Source organism: Cynoglossus semilaevis, chromosome 11 (assembly GCF_000523025.1).
Source record: "Cynoglossus semilaevis isolate Cse_v1.0 chromosome 11, Cse_v1.0, whole genome shotgun sequence".
NCBI classification, from domain to species: domain Eukaryota; kingdom Metazoa; phylum Chordata; class Actinopteri; order Pleuronectiformes; family Cynoglossidae; genus Cynoglossus; species Cynoglossus semilaevis.
This window is the reverse complement of record NC_024317.1, coordinates 5,955,073-5,971,544: the sequence shown is the minus strand read 5'-3', so window position 1 is coordinate 5,971,544 and position 16,472 is coordinate 5,955,073. Positions and strand designations below refer to the sequence as shown.

The following is a 16,472-nucleotide window of genomic DNA, read 5'->3' as shown; positions in this document are numbered from 1 at the left end:
GTTCAGTAACAAGTGAATGACGTGCTGTTAATATATGCTGTTAGTGCTGTTAATTAATATTTATATTCTCCCTTTCTCTCTTACTTTCTTTCGACATAGATTTGCAGTTTATTTTGAAACATTAATGGTCGATTTCAAGCTTGAAGAGGCAGGATTACATTTTAAAAGAAAAATCATTTAAACTACCCTGAGTTCTCTCTCTCTCTCTCTCTCTCTCTTTCCTGCTTCTATTAAATTTGGATGAATGAGCTCCTCATTTCATATGCAACCAATACCAAAAAAAAATTTCATCCCAAAACTCCGTGCCAAAATTGACATGTGGTTTCTACATTGCTTGCCCAGCTGTCTTTCAGACATTTTCCTTTTTATACATTTTTTGCAGCATTAGATTTTTTTGCCCAGACAAAAGCCCCAAAAAGAACCTGTATACAGACCAGATATGGTGGAACAGCCAATAAAAGGGCCAGCTCTCTCTGCACCGCTCCAGAAATCATGACTAATTTTCTACAGTGTTGGTATTTTAATATTTTTAACACCGTACTGGAGGAAGCTTTTTACAACAAATACAGCAAATGTGCTTTATCATCAGTTATTATCTCAATCACTTTTGAGTCTGTTAAGCTTCTTGAAGTTTGTTGTAGTAGCAGAGTTGTTTTGTTGGTATTTGTTGGTATTATGTGTGTACATCGGCCTGATATTAGCATGTTATGTCATATTTGTCAGTTTATTCTCCGATAATGAAAACCCGATAATGCAATGCCTAGCTTTCGCCAAATGATGTGTCCCCTAAAAATAGTTTTAGGGATAAACGGCTGTATATTAAAGTGAAAGTCACTAGATGGCAGCATTGCAGCTCATTTAATTAATCTCATACTCACACAGTGGATTGTACAGATAAATAAATATTACCAGGCCTTTATCGGTATTGGTTGATATCGGAATCGGAAATTGCTGTGTTTGTGTTTGTGTTTGAACAATATAGGCATATCAGATAAGTCAAAATGAAAAATGTCCTCTAAATGTTTTTTCCACACCTGGCTGAACATGACCATAAACAATCAGTACAGGACATATGAGGACCCCAAACAAGCTGATGAAAAGCAGCTTGTTTTTTTTCTTCCACTCTCTCCATTTGCATCAGTTGTGATAAAATGATGCAGAGGCGACATCTTTGAAACACCCATGCTGCTTTCATACAGCTCCACCGACCTGGCTTCCACACTTTCAGCTCAGCATGGTGTTGCCATGGTTTTCAGATGCCCTATTGACCGCTACACACAGGTGTGGTGAGGGGAAAAAAAGGAACTGGAGCAAAGGAATCGAGCCGTCACTCTGCTTGAACTGTGCGGCAGCCTGTTGACAGTGGACCAAAAATTCTTTATCTCCAAATCGCACTTTCATATTTGTAGAGGCCACACAGAATTGGCTGGGGTTTTTTTTGGTTTTTTTTTGCCTAGCTTGATTTTGGGTCTGTTTTTTCCTTAGCCAACTCTAGAAGGCGGGGAAAAAAGGATGGAGACAGTAAGAGAAAGAGAGAGTTGTACAGACAGAAGACGAGGGTTGTACATTGAAATCATGTACTGCAGATACATGTTGACTTTTTCCCCAGCCGTGGCTTTTAGGTCTGTAAGTGTGACATTATTGAGAAAGTGCGTGTGCGCACACACACCCCAACAGGGAACTATAGAATTTGCTCTCAGACACATAGACATTGTGAAACACAATGGCGTCACAGTCACATATGCACACATTATCAGCCGGTGTAATCACAGACTTGACATCTTTTCTGCGTGTTAAAGCAGCTGAGCCCCTTTGTACTTCGACACACATGCACACGGCGCTGTTCTGCACTTTCTCGTCTTCCGAGCGGTTGTAATTGCTGATGAGCAGAGTGCTCATCGTCCGAGGAGATTTACACAAAGCCTCGTGGGGGAAGGGGGGTGGGGGGGCTAGCGCAAGTCCTGACGGTGCAAAGGACAAACGTGTAGGAGTGGAATACCTCTCCCATCAGAGAGCAGCTGTGATGTAATGAGACGGTCGGCCAAGAGTTATAATCCAACAGAACAGAGGTGTTTCTTTATTGTTCGTTCTTACTAAGAGAAAACGATGATTTATGTTGGAACGATTAACAAGTGAGACCTAAAGATTTTGAAGTTCTAAGATTCTTTGTATGTTAAAGGCATTCACAAAAATGGTTTTAGATATAATTTGAAGAAGCATATTTTGAATGGTACAAATTAAAAAATAGAACTACAGTGGCTGATTTCTATTGGTTCTATTGTATTTAGTTTTGACTGACTTTCCAAAATCACCGAGTGTTAAGTCTTCCTTTTTTTTTTTTTTTTTTTAATTATTATTGTCCGTTATGTTAAAAACAAAATATAGACTCAAGTGCCTTTATTACCACCATCACTTTCCTCTTTGCGTACTTGGATCCTCCTGTTCTGGTCTGTATATTCTCTGTACGACTACAGGAACGCAGGCTGATGATTTAGTGTTAATTCATTGCACCTCCCGGAGCCATGATGAACACACATTTAATGAGCACGGAGCTAGAATAACCAATGCCTGCCCCTAGTGTTTCTGCAAGGTGTAGTGTGATTGTGTGAAGCCCAGCGCTGTATTAATGGCTGCATGCTGATGAGTGTGCCACCTTCATGTGGTACTGGGATGTGTCACAGATACTGTATGTACGGTGTTTGAACTGTATTTGCTCACCCTGTTTGATGTGTTTCTTTCATATAGATACACTATATATATACAGTATATATATATAAATGTATATATATGTGTATATATATATATATATATATATATATGCACAGGTATAGCCATGTTCTAAACACACAATTTCCAAACAGAAATAGTTCTGGTTCTTGTGGAAAGTGTTTTGACTTACAGGAATAGATTTTTATGAAACGACTATTTTGTGCCAGTGTATTTTTTCATCCCCATACAACTAATACTCCAAACTATTTGTATCCAAATCCCTCGCCTCCAAAATTAAACTATGTTTAAATTCAAGCAAAAATAATTGTTTGTTTCCTAATTTGCAACGCTGCTTGCATTACCATCGGCTGCCCTCAACGGTAAAGCCCCCCCCCCCCCCAGGGGGTGGGCTTCTGCATGATAACGGCAAACACCCACACACACTTACACACACGGCTTTGCGGGAATATTGCTGTTTCAAGTCTAAATGAAGCATGAAGTGTTGCCAAGCTGGAGCATCTGCTGACTTTCATGTTAGAACCGCAGCAGTCATAAGTTAGTCAAGCACTGATAATAAAATGTCCTGCAATCAACCATGTAAAGGGAGCCCAAGTGAAACCACCATCCTAATCAATGTGTTTGACCTCTCTTTACCTGGTACTGTGTGGATGCACATCTATACAGTATACATACAGTATACATATATTTACTCTCTATATATGTTTATATGTACCTATGTATATATATATATATACATATATGTGTATGGGGCCCTCTAGTGGCTACTGATGACATTAGTCATTTTTGTTGTTCTTTCTAAATAAATTTAAACCCCAGGACCAGCCCTGCTACTAAAGAATGTAAAATGAGAGAAAACCCAGTGTATGCTTAGTGACTTTGTGAACCCAGGGACTTTATTTGGAACCGTAGGCTGGCTGTGGTTTTTGCTGGCTCAGGTGATTTTTGTCACTCAACATTTAGACCAAGGTTGCTGACTGTTGGTCACCAGGGAGCCCAACGACATCCAGTGAAAGTACCTGAAATGTCTGCTACGGCCCATGGAGCCTCCAAACTGCCTAGGTGTGTGTGTGTGTGTGTGTGTGTTTGTATATAGAACACAATGAGAACCTGAACCCCTCTTTTAAAAGTCTCACACCACTCCTGTGACCACCCTGTGGGTTGGCCTCACACACACTGTCGTACACACCAACACACACGCACAGTAAGAGACAGGCTCACTTCTGGGCCAGCCACTGAGGAGTGGAGAGGTTAAGCAGATGGTGGTGGCTGGATCCGTTACACAGATTACTCAGCACACACACACTGTAACGAGTGACTTTGTGAGTTCACCTCATTTAACTGAATGGTGTTTTTATGAGGCATGGCAACATTAGAGCCACCCACTGCTCTAATCTATCCCTTCCTGCTCTGTGTCTACTGCCGGACTGGGACCACTCACAATTGAGAGGCTAAGGATAAAGGCACCCATGTAGGGTCCCTGGTGTGTCTGTGTTATGATGCCTAACTGAATGTTGTTTGATTTTGTGACAAAGGTTTTGTTAGATATTGTAGCGTAGAGTGTGGCATCATAAAATATTTAGTGTCTGCATCTGAGACCGAAATATTCACGGGTCTATAAACGGCGATATAAAACAGATGGTGAGATGTTAATCCTCACTTCTGTCTGTCCAAGTCAAGCTAAGATTTGCCGTGAAGTAGGCAGTAAACACACGCCTGCCCTTTTAATATTAATGTCCCACCTACAAATGAACAGTCGCGAGCGGCGGTAAAAGTTGACCGTAAAGTAAATACACTGAGATCTTGCTTATTTTTTTACTATGTAGTGAAATGTACTTAACAGTGAAAACAACAATAAATGTGTTGTTAGGATTTATACGCACACTTGTGCCGAATTGATCGTATAAAACCGACTCTGAACAAGAGCTTCTCATTTTAAATCAAAAATTGGAGATGCAGGAAAAACAGGTGGGCGGACACGTGTTGTGGATGTAAAGTTGACGTGTTGTAATAATCGTGTGCTAAGACATACAGTACGTATCTACACCATCACTTTGACTAGTGCTGAGGTTCTGCAGTGTGTATATAAAAAGTTTCATCTTTCTTACTCCACTCTTCTTTCACCTGTTTCATAAATGAGTTGTTCGATGAAGGAAATAAACGAGGGACCGCAGACATTATCACAATTACTGTTTTTCTCAGAAATAAAGCTGCTGCTTATGTTCGATGAGTAAGAAAATACCCATTATATTCAGTCCATACCTGAGATCAGGTGTCTGTATAGAGTAGGCAGTAAAACACATTCAGTACATGTGAAAATCCAGGCTGGTGGTCTGCCTGCTGACGCACCTCCACCAGTGCCTTTGACTTTGATAACGTACGTGCTGTATAAGAGGTGATGTAGACAGTATCAACAAAGCAGTTCTCCTTGTTCTCAGTCCTTTTATTGTCATCAAAAAAAGTTCATCATGTGAGCAGAATGTTGTTGGTAGAGCAGACAGGATGGATGGAATGTATGGATGAATCTGTTGCAGTGTTGTATTTCCTCAAAGTTGAGTCCTTATTTCTGCTGAGAGTGTGTGAGTCATGAGTGTTACCTTGTGCAAATCAGTTTACTTGGTTGAAAAGCTGTTCTCACCTTAACCACCATTTGGACTGATCACTGTTCCACTGATCTTCACCTTCATCTTCATACTGTACACACTGTATGTTGACGTTTGTATGTGTTTACTCTCTCTCCTCCTCTTCAACACCCTTCTCTTCCAAAGTATGTTTCCTATGATCTCCCACCCTCTACAGTGTAGCTAACCACCCTCCCCTCCCTCTTTCCCAGCCGGCAGATTTGGATGCTTTGGTAAGAAACAATACCACTGTGGGCACCTCCTGTTTCTCTATCACCCCCTCCCCTTAAACCCCCCTTGTTTTTCTCTACCTTTTCCCCTCTCTCATTCACTCGCTTCTCTATTCAAATGTCATGTTTTCATTGTGCATTAAAGCGAGGCCGTCAATGTGCTGCCGCCATTCCACACAACAACACTTTAGGAGGTATTCAACTAGAAAATTACACATCATCTGTGCTGCTGGCAGATGTGATTTTACACACACAAACACTAATACACACCCCCCCACACACACACATAGGCACACACACACAAAAACACAGGGTGTCTTTAAGCATCAAATAGCCAGTGTAGAGTAAAAAAAAAACCTGCAGCAAGCTCTGTATAGGGATTTGCAGATGTTCTCTTTGGAGATGGATGCACCTGTTAAATTAGGATAAGATTGAACTGGATTACTGTACTTGAAATGCCACGTCGGTGTTTCGTCTATCCTTTTTTCCTACCAGATATCAGCCGAGAGCACAGAGAATCAGTAGATCAGCAACACAAGATGCCGTCGCTCCGTCTGATCCCTTATCACATCCACTAATGTACAAATCAGACTCAGCGATCAGTTACCATTATGCCGTGACACACCGCCCGTGTGTGTGTGTGTGTGTGTGTTTAACACCGTCGTGCCTGTAGGGTCGCACCATGTTGTAATACATACTTTCGACTTTTGTGCTACATTAAGTCTGTGGGCCATCATGGCCTGTTTGTGCCGTGTTCATTTACCATATCATGGTTTATACTAGTGTTGAAGTGCTTAGCTCATTACCCTCATGGGCTGCAAACACAATATGTATTTGTATACTGCAAATGCCCTAGGAGTGTGTTGCCAAAGGAAAGCTGGTGTAAACATCTACAAATCTCATGCACGCTGGCATGTTTCAGAAGTTTTATTTTTTATTCATGGCATGATGGCATGAAGTGTAGAAATTATTTCATTTTGTGTGGTACAATGAAATCTATTTTCTTTTTTTTTCTTCTCTCAAGCAGTTGATGTTCAGTATTGAGATGTGGAAAATGTATTTTAATTTAATACAGAAAAAAACTGTTCTTTATTTATTCAATCTTGACATTTTGCTTTGTTTTTCATGTTTTTTTTTTCCCTTTTTCTTCTTCAGGCAAAACAACTAGAACAGAAGGAAAAGGAACTTGCCACAATCTCTAGTTTCTATAAAGAACAGCTAGAAATACTAGAGAAAAAGGTAAGAGTTTTATATCATAATTTCTAATAATAATGTTGTGTAATATTGAGTTATTTGTTATTGTTTATGGGATATTTACTGTAATGGTTTTTTTTTTATAATAACATAGAGTAAAGACAACTGGCCATAGATGTTTTTAGGCCAGAGTAAGTATTGATATGAACTAACAGTGTTAAATCTATCATTAAAACTAAATCTTCATCCACTCCTATGTTGAAAGAGTCGTGTTACCCACTCTACTTGGCCAGTACAACACAAAACCCTCTCCTCTATCCTGACAATGTCAAGCAGACATTCTAGGTTCAAAATATAAATGTGAATAAATTGAACCTTTCAGCAGACAGATGGAAGTCACGACTTGCTGTTGATGGACTTGCTCTCAAGAGAGGCTGCAGAGCCTTCCATCTCTAAGTGAGCTTCAGTTGCCTAATCAAATGAACTGTGCCTTTATTACCACTATGTTCCATTGCAGCCTTCCCCCTGGTTGTGTAACAAAATGGGAAACTAGGATAAAAGCTGATTTGTTGTGTGCTTTTAAGAAATCATGGCCTGTGTTCGCTCCGAGTGCTAATGCACAGTTGATATTTCGCACCCTTTAAAAGAAAATTGGTTAAATAATAGTTGATAACCCTTTACAGAGTATTTGCTGAAAAGACTTTGTGAAGAAAAAATGTTAGTAGTGGTGTATCATAAATGGATGGAAAAATAGCTGATCCTGGAGACTAACAGTGGTAAAACGATTAGTTAAGGAAAGGAATTAGTCAAAGAAAATAAAGCTCTCATTGACAAAGAATCAGAGGAAACGGAGTCTATCATTTGTGAACATAATTAAATCTGATGAGTCAAGATTCACACACACACACTGAGAGCAGAGATTTTACAGATGGACGACTCTTCCTCTCCCTCTGGTCGAGACCATCAGGCAAAGAGGGAACCTTATCTGGTGCATTCCACCCGCATCCTTTAGGCCACTGAGAAAACCTTTTACATAGCCAAGCTAAATGGAAGGGCTTCTTTGCACACTGTGCAGCAGGCAGCACGAGCTGCAGTGCTTGACTAAAGAGAGTGATTGGCAGGAGTGAAGGATGCTCTATCTTCCTCCGCTCTCCAACAAGGTTGCGTTTTCTATCCCTTTTTCCACCCATCACCGACTCGTAACTGACCTGCATTAGGGGGAGGCAGTGGGGAAGATGGTGGGGCTGAGGGTAAGTGATAAAGAAGCTATATGGACTGAGCATTAAACAGTCTCTTCTGAACCAGTGGCCATCTCCTTTCTTTTCTTCCTTTAATATTGCCATCAAACGCTCCATTCATCTTGGTCCTTTTTTATCCCCCCCCCCCCCCTTTCCTTTTCTTGCCTTCAGTCAATTTTTTTTTAGTTTCTCTTACCTTTGAAAAAATATCACTTTGATATATACATATAAATGATGGCTTCGAAGTTAAATGGTGGCTTTCACCTTTTAAATAGGTGAAAGATTTCTGCTTAAACGCTCATCCATCTGAGGAAGACATCGTTTCCAGGGCTGTCGAAATTAACCCGGCAATTCTTTAAAATATTTCTTTTACGTTTTGTAAGCCATTTAAATGCATTGGGCAGTGCATATCCAATTATTCCACCATCCATCCCCTAACTGTTGCTCTAATACATTGTCGATTCACATGTTATTATTTACACACACTGTGGGAGCTTAAAATACCATCTCATCCAGTCAAAGCTTTAATTTCCACACATCATGGTCAAATGGAGGGACAGTAGACCAATGTTGTTGAAGACACTGTTAAAATCTCCCCAATCTTATTTTTGATCATTTTTTTAATATTCATAATTCCATCGTTTGTATTAGTCACAAATATAATCAGGTGTGAAACACATACGTCTGCCAGCCGTCTTTCTGTTTTAGCAAGAAAGAATAAAAAAAAACTATGACAGTAATGACAGTTCACCTTGATTAGACATGACTAATAACTAATGTTAAATTACAATCGTGATTAATCATGATTAAACCAAAAGCTGCCTTGAGATTATTCAGATTAAAAATGTATTACATTTTCTATTGATTGACAGCCCTAATTTTTAGACTCAGAAGCAATGTGATATTATTAAGAACATCGTGCATCACTTCCTCCACTCTATCTGACCCTTCATCTCTCCCTCCTCCTAACAATCCTGCCGATTCATTAGACTCCCTACTTTCCCCCAAAAGAACTCCTCACTACCTGTGTGGACTTCATGTCCACTCCGGTCGACACCTCTTACCTCTAGAGACACTAATTTAGTTGGTGTCTCCACTCTCAGACCCACTCACCCTGCTTCATCCTTCCCCGTTGTTGAACAGTGTGGAACCACCCCGATGTGACTGGTCTTCCTTTCTGCTCACCCAGTCTCACTCTTACTTTCTCATCACACTGACCTTGTTTTCTCTCTGCCTTCTAACACGTTTTTTTTCCTTTCTTCCTCGATGGTCTTTGACCATCTGTGGGAGGCAATTATTGACTGACTTGCACCTTAAGCTACATATCGCACCTGCAATTATCCAGTATAGAAATGATTCTATTCATCTCCATGTTTTTTGTTTTTTTTTTGGCACATGATTTTTACCCAGGATGCCTTCCCTTATGAAGCTGCTAATTGGATAACTGTATGAATTAGCAGATGTGAAATGCATGTCTTTTCTGTGCGTAGGCTGCTCTGGTGTGTTGTTTGGAATCGACCTTGTACCTTGACGCTTAGTCAGCTTTCATTCTAAATGGACGCAATGTGGGCATATTTCTTTATTTCTCCATAACAAAAATGATTAAAACCTTTTTTTTTAAACCATAAACTAAATCCCCTGGAGGTAAATACAGCGTCTGGTCTGGACAATGGTGGATACACAACAAACAGAAATGGTCACCAAAAAATGTATGTGTTTGTCACAAGCATTTAAAGGTTTGTGTGCTCGCTGTCACCAGGCATGTCATTTTGATTGAGTGACCAATGCACTGCACAATTTTGGTATTTTCCCTCTCGCAGAAGATGAAGGCATCCCAGGAGTGAAATGTTCTCTACATGTGTTTGTACTTCGTCCCTCTATCTCCACCTTCCTCTCTCTCTCTTTCCTTTTATTTTCTCTCTCATTATATCTTCCCCGCTCTTGTTTATTTCCAGAGGCCTCACTAATCCCTGTGCGGAGTACAGGTTGAGTATATCTGTCTTCCTGTGGCAACAGACCCTGTGACTCAATAAACAAGTCTCAGTTTAAAATTCAACACTTTTAATCCCATCTCCACTCCATTATTGAGCGCCGCCTTTGAAAAAATTAATCCCCGTTTCCCAAGTGTGGAGTGTGAAGAAACCCCTCCCTCAGAGTCCTGACAACAGCCCATTTCCTGGAGTGTGTTCAGACGAGTATTCAGACACAAACACAGATTTGTTCTCGCACCTGCGGGCATACAAGCGCGCGCAGAAAACACACACGTAACATACACACCTGCAATAATCCCCTGAATTTGCCCTTGTAACAACTCCCAAACCTCACTTTCTTCCAGCTGGGGGTTATAATTACCTCTTTATTTCTGTTCACTTTGGGTGTTGTGCCCATTGAGGAAACTGATTAAGCTCGTGGTACACATGCGAGCTGATGATAGAGCAGGTATCTCTCTGGAGTCGTGAGAGCTGAACTAGATCTGTTCCTGAGGATTTAGTCTTTCAGGTGAGACACCCCAAAACAAACCCCACCACGGATCTAAAATCCCATCAACACGAGCCGAGGTTTAGCTGCAGGAACGAACACCTCGTTAACCCGTCTCCTTTGATCCTTTTGTTTTAGTGAACACTGACACTGGATCCAGTGGTAAATAACAACCAGGCACATTTGAAGTTATAAAAGTGTATTTTCATAGAACAGTTTGCATTTATGCAGGTTGTGAATTCAACAGAGTTGGGTCTGTGGACTGGTCCACAATTGAAGGAACCAATAACCTGAACTACTTGAACTTTTTGAAATTTTCCGTCTTTGCTAGTACAGTACCTTGGTTCTGTTTTTTTACAGTCTGTCAGTTTTTTGGCAGGTTATTATTTGAGTCTTTCTTTTCTGTGTACCATTTTTCCTTTATTATGTCCATACTGCAGAGAAATATAATGTATTTCTATGTGTTGACAAAACAAAACAAACAAACAAAAAAAAAACATTATCTTATAACTCTTTAAACTCTTTTAAAGCGGCATGGTCCTTTAAGACAACATAGATTGTCCCGGCTGTGACGATGAGACGGTGTAGTTAATATTGAACTACTGATTACTCCGGTAAAAGTGTGGCGCTTGTGACCTTGGCCTCAAGGCAAGTAGTGGTAATTGCTACTTAAATGCCACAGTGTATTGCATGGGCTAAAAATATATGGAGTTGCTGAAGTCCATCAGCATTCAGATATGTTAGCTACCCCGTAAAAGTCAAAGGTCGCTAATTTAACAAATGTGACATTTAAGGCGGTGGGTAACACATTTTGATTATCATAACTGGCTTATTAGAGTTTGACCTGAACTTAAGTAGCTTAATACGTCAGTAGTGACTTTTCAATATACAAATGTTTTTGATTGTACTGCACAGTATGTTTAGGATTTTATTCAATTTACAGATACAACATTTGATATAAAAAGCTCAGTATGTGAAAACATTATTTTTTTGTTTTGTCCCTCTAGAACTTTGACATCTATAAGGAGTCAGCGGAACAGTACGACCAGGCAGCTACAAGAGCTGAGGCTCACGTCAGGTAAACACTGAGTCTAGTTTCTGAAAACACCCATGAAATGCCTGTTAAAGCATTCTTTTTTTTCCCAGTGTTAAGTGTAAGCTTTTTAAAAGGTTTAGATGTGAACTGCGTTAGCGCACCAGCCTGGAGAGAACGGAGTTTAACTGATTGAACAGCTTTAGAAAACAGTGTCATCAAAGAATGCTAAGGAGACACAGTGAGTCACGGAACATAGACATCTTCAGTACAATATAATACAAGTCCATGCGTTTGAGTCAAGTATATGTGAAGGATGTACTCAGAAGTACTGAGAAACATGATCCTAACAAACACGTGTTAATAATGACGTCATAAGGAAATAATGATAAGACTCTACTGTTTATTAAACTATGCTTTAGTTACAACAACAGTCCACGTTACTACTGATCATCATCATCGTGGCACTGACATAATTTACATTGTGCTGTATAATAGCGATGTCGTACGGCTTTTTTTTAAAATATATTTCCCGAGGACACTGGAGACATCCATTTTCTCTGCTGTAAAGGGAATAAACAATATAAAGATAAATACATGAGCGTCATTCGTACGATGTTGCTGCTTTGTATTTGTACGAACAACATGTGGAAAATGTAGATACACTGCCTTTTTACTGTCTGTGTGGTTAAAAGATTGACCTCACGACAACGGGCCGTGGACCTGGTCTATTGAAAGCAACAGCCGTTAATTCAATTCTCAAATTTTGTGCAAATCAAATGATAACATTGTCACCGGCTGGCTGTTGTCCATAATCAGAAGAGGTAAAAAGGGACAATTCGGCACGAGCTTGCTGAAGCATTTCATTGAGCGATGGTGTGTGTGTGTGTGTGTGTTTTATTTTTTTCAGTGTAAAAGTATTTGCAGACACACGTTGGTTGTGTTATCTGGAGCACACATACAGGAACCTGCATTCAGACGGCAGTGTGCTCATCATGTTCTAACCTTTGGGCAGTGTTTCATCCTGCTGTGGTCATGCTGTCATTTCACAGTACACTGGCCACACAGTAATTATTCTATTTTCAAATTGCTGAAAGTGGGTGCTGTGAGGGAGTGCAGTACTGTGGTCCGCCTCACATCATTCCTACACTTTCACTTTCACTGTTTTTAAACTGCATTCTTAGGGTTATTTTGATATTTTTGATTGGAATCATTTTTGTTGCTTCTTGTGCTTCAGTATCTGATGAAGTCTCATATGTAGTACATTTGTATTGTTTTTATTAGCTATCACATTCTGACAACAGTAACATTATTCTACATAACATTATTCAATATCTTTATAGTGGAAGAATAAAGGGCAAGGGCAGAAAATATGAGCTGATCAAAGTCCTGTTCCACCATGTCTGTACTGGCTGAAGTGTCATGGTCAATGCTGAAATTAAAAAAAAAAAGTTCTGTTGCAGCCACACAGCATTGTCCAGTACTGAATGCTAAGCTTTAAGTTTTGAAATGTTCTCAACGTCAGAGTTGAAAGCCATTAAATAAAGCTAAACCTCTTCCTAGCCCTAAAGTGTCAGGCAGAATCAAGGGGAGTCGTCCTTGTCAGGAAACATTGTGAGATAACTGTTGACTGTTGACAGTCTGTGGTTCAAAGCCCGCAAGTCTTTGGCTTTGTTATATTTTCTTTAGTTTGTGTATCTGGCCGTGGGACAACCTGTCCAATTAGTGAAGCAGACAGGTAGCGTAGTGCTGGGATCTCGGCCTCTAAAGAAACAGTCTCTGTCATTACCAGAGACAAGACCTGTCTGCTCTGTGGTCTAACAACATTTACCATTACGTGGGGCACCGAGGTGCAGTCACTACAGACTACAGTAAATAAAGAAGCACACAGACGCCAAGGAGTGATCAGGTCCCGCTGCCTTGTTAGTGAAGTTAGACGGTTGAAGATTTAAACATCTGGCTCCTAACAGGGCGTGAATGGTGTTAGAAAGAGAAGATGTGGTCGCAGGTGATGACGGTAACGGCTGTGATAACATGAAGTCCAGTTTAAAAGCCCACTAGTGAAAGGAATTGAGTACAAGAGTATGAGGTACATATTCTGACACATAGATTATGTAGGCAGTAGTGAACACAGCTAGTAGCTACAGTATTTGTAGAAGATGCTCAACAACAAGACAAATACAGACAAATACAGGGGCTCCTCAGTTTAGTCTATGTAAAATGTCTATGTGAAAGTCTTGTTCCATCATTCTGACGTATGACGTAAAAAAAAAAAAATGAAACAGCTTTGTTTACATCCCAAAGTGAACAGAGGAGCAGATGAGCAACGGTTTGTAGCCCCATAAAATAAAACGCAGCACAACAATGAATATTTGGTAAATATTTGGGCTCCTTTTCATTCAGAAAATATTTTGCTGCTATTATATTTTCAAATTTATATTTATTAATATTCATTCATGTATTTTTTCATTTGCAGAGGGCTAAATTTGTGAAATAATTAAATTAGTTATGATGTTAGATTAAGCAAAAAATTTCCTCTGAATGCAAGAAAAAAAACGTATTAAATATCAGGGATATAAACAAGTCTATCTGAATATTAAATTTATTTTCAGAATACATATTGAATTTAAAAAATATTAAGTATTGTATACATTTACCCTTCTGACAAAAATATTTCATTGCGCTTAAATAAAGTTGTAAACAAAGTAGGTGAAGTGAACAGTATTCATATTTTTCCACCAATTGAAAGTAAGAAAAAGAGAAACTTTCCTCAACATATTAAATGCATTAATGAAAACATGTTGGTGTTGCTACTGGTTTTTAATGTATTTTCCTACCAGCTGCCCCCTTATACCTGTCTAATCCTCATAAAACTTTAACAAGTACTCCAAGTACCAGCTCTAATAAAAATTCAGTATAACATCATTTGCTGTCAGACACTCAAAAAAGAAAACACTCTGACGGCTACAAGGTATTTTCTCGTCTATCTTGAGACAGGAAGCAGACTGTATAGTAAGAATATATATTCTCACTACAGCAAAAAAAATGTCTCTGTGACTCCCTACTCTTCCCTTGTTTCAAAAGTTTGACAACATCAAAACAACAAAACCTGGAGTTTCAAGGGAACCAAGGACTTTATACATTGTAAACACTTCCAACAGTGACATTTTTAATGATAAAAAAACCACCAGCACAAAGAAAGGGATATGGGTGAAAGGCTTCAAAGACTTCGTCATCGTCAACCGCAGTGAGTCGTCCAACCACTTGATTGAAAAGTTATCAGTGAGATGTCACACACTAACCCCTGCCCCCTATCTTGTTCATACACGTCAACCTGATTTAATGAAACGCTCCTTATCCCCTACCCATCTCTTAGCTCCCCCCGGTGGAGAATCTCTCCACCAGGCTAACAGACTGTGATTGTTCTCCTACACTGCCATCTCCTTTCAGCACTTTAGCTGTCAGCGTTTACAGATGCGCACAGATCCCTGCCTGTCTTCGCTCCGTAGCCTGTTGTTCTTTCTGATTGCTTTTCCAGTGTGAGGCGGAGACTTTGTAAATGTTTCCTGAAGTTGAGTTCTAACTCAAAGCGTCTGGGTCCTGTCATATTGTGATATGAGCTTTGTATCTAAGGACACTTCATGGCGAAGCAAAGTTTGGGGGGAAAACAATCCTGCCTGAATAATTACCGCGACTGTGTTATGTCACTCCTCTGGCTGTTTTATCAACTTTGAAGATCTTGCCGTTCTGATTTTATATGAACAAAAATATACGACTGCAGCTGTTGTCATGGGTGGTTTTTTTTTCTTTCTGTTTTGCAAAGCCTCTAACAATATGAAGTTACACGCCGCGTCATCCCCACTGATCTCACCACAGCTATGACATCTTTGATCCGTTCTCTTTTGCTCCAGTCAGTGTAATGATGAAATTTAAAAGAATGCTGCCAAGGCTGCTGCTTTAAAGGAACCGAAATCCCTGTCTTCATTAATAAAATTCACGCGCACACACAAACAGTACCAACACCAGCTGAGATTCAGAATAATAAAAAATGCTGCACCTTTACATACCCTGCTCCTTTTATTGCTCTATTCCCTCAATCGTACGCTTTCTACTCGCCCCCAAACCTAAGCTGCCTTTATAAAAATCCAGACACTTTCAAGGTGAGACAATAAGAAACTTTTCAAAGGCTAAACTTCTCTCTTCTTCCCAAACTGCACCCCTTAGTGCAAAGTTGCACACAGAAAGGAGTTGCAGTTTTATTTTTGTGAAATGTCTTCCTGTTGAGCAGGGAGGGGCAGCTAATGCCGCTCTAATAAGAGCTCACCTTTAATTTCAGGAGAAAGAGGCGTACGGTGCAGATTAGCAGAGGCAATTTTCTGCTCCAGATTTCATTATTAAAACACTTCTGCTATCAGAAAGTTTCTCTTGTTGAAAACGAATGAGTTTCTTTTTCGTCTTTACTTGAGCACGGGTTAATACCTTAAGGCTATTGTTGCTGTTATCGCCCCCTCTTGGGGAATGTTTCACAATGCCTTCAAGCTGTCGGGGTACAAAGTGAAACATCAGCCGTTCATTTGTTTTTCACCGTCACTGGGCATTTCAAATAAAAATACCCAAGCGGACCAAAACAAGAATAGAGCTGCGTCTCCACCTGCATTCCTGTCCTTTCATTGGCTACAGTATAATGGTCATATTCTGACAGGGAGAACAACGGCAGCTTCAATAAAGATTTATCATCATTCTCTCCTGGTCTCACTGAAGAACATGCTGTTGTTTTTTAATAGGAAACCTATTCATTATAAACTGAATGATCTCGAGCTAAATGAATACGTTATAAAAATAGAAACACCTAGAAACAAGCAGTGTGTAATATAGTCGTACGGCTAGGACGTGGCTCCTGACAGTTGCCAAGGGTTTCTGTGGGTTGTAGAGTGTTAGTCACCGAGTGTTG

At 39.9% G+C, this 16,472-nt stretch overlaps 1 protein-coding gene across 3 annotated transcripts in view; it reads left to right on the top strand.

The window, feature by feature from the left end:
• Positions 1-16,472, top strand: part of chchd6b (coiled-coil-helix-coiled-coil-helix domain containing 6b) — a 31,705-nt gene that overhangs the window by 7,278 nt on the left and 7,955 nt on the right. For 2 of the 3 annotated variants that reach the window (XM_008320253.3, XM_008320251.3), the window contains exons 5-7: positions 5,561-5,581; positions 6,734-6,817; positions 11,496-11,566. In XM_008320253.3, the coding sequence (XP_008318475.1) occupies positions 5,561-5,581; positions 6,734-6,817; positions 11,496-11,566 (176 nt within the window). The remainder of the gene's footprint in view (positions 1-5,560; positions 5,582-6,733; positions 6,818-11,495; positions 11,567-16,472) is intronic. The other variant, XM_017036345.2, reaches the window with a different exon arrangement.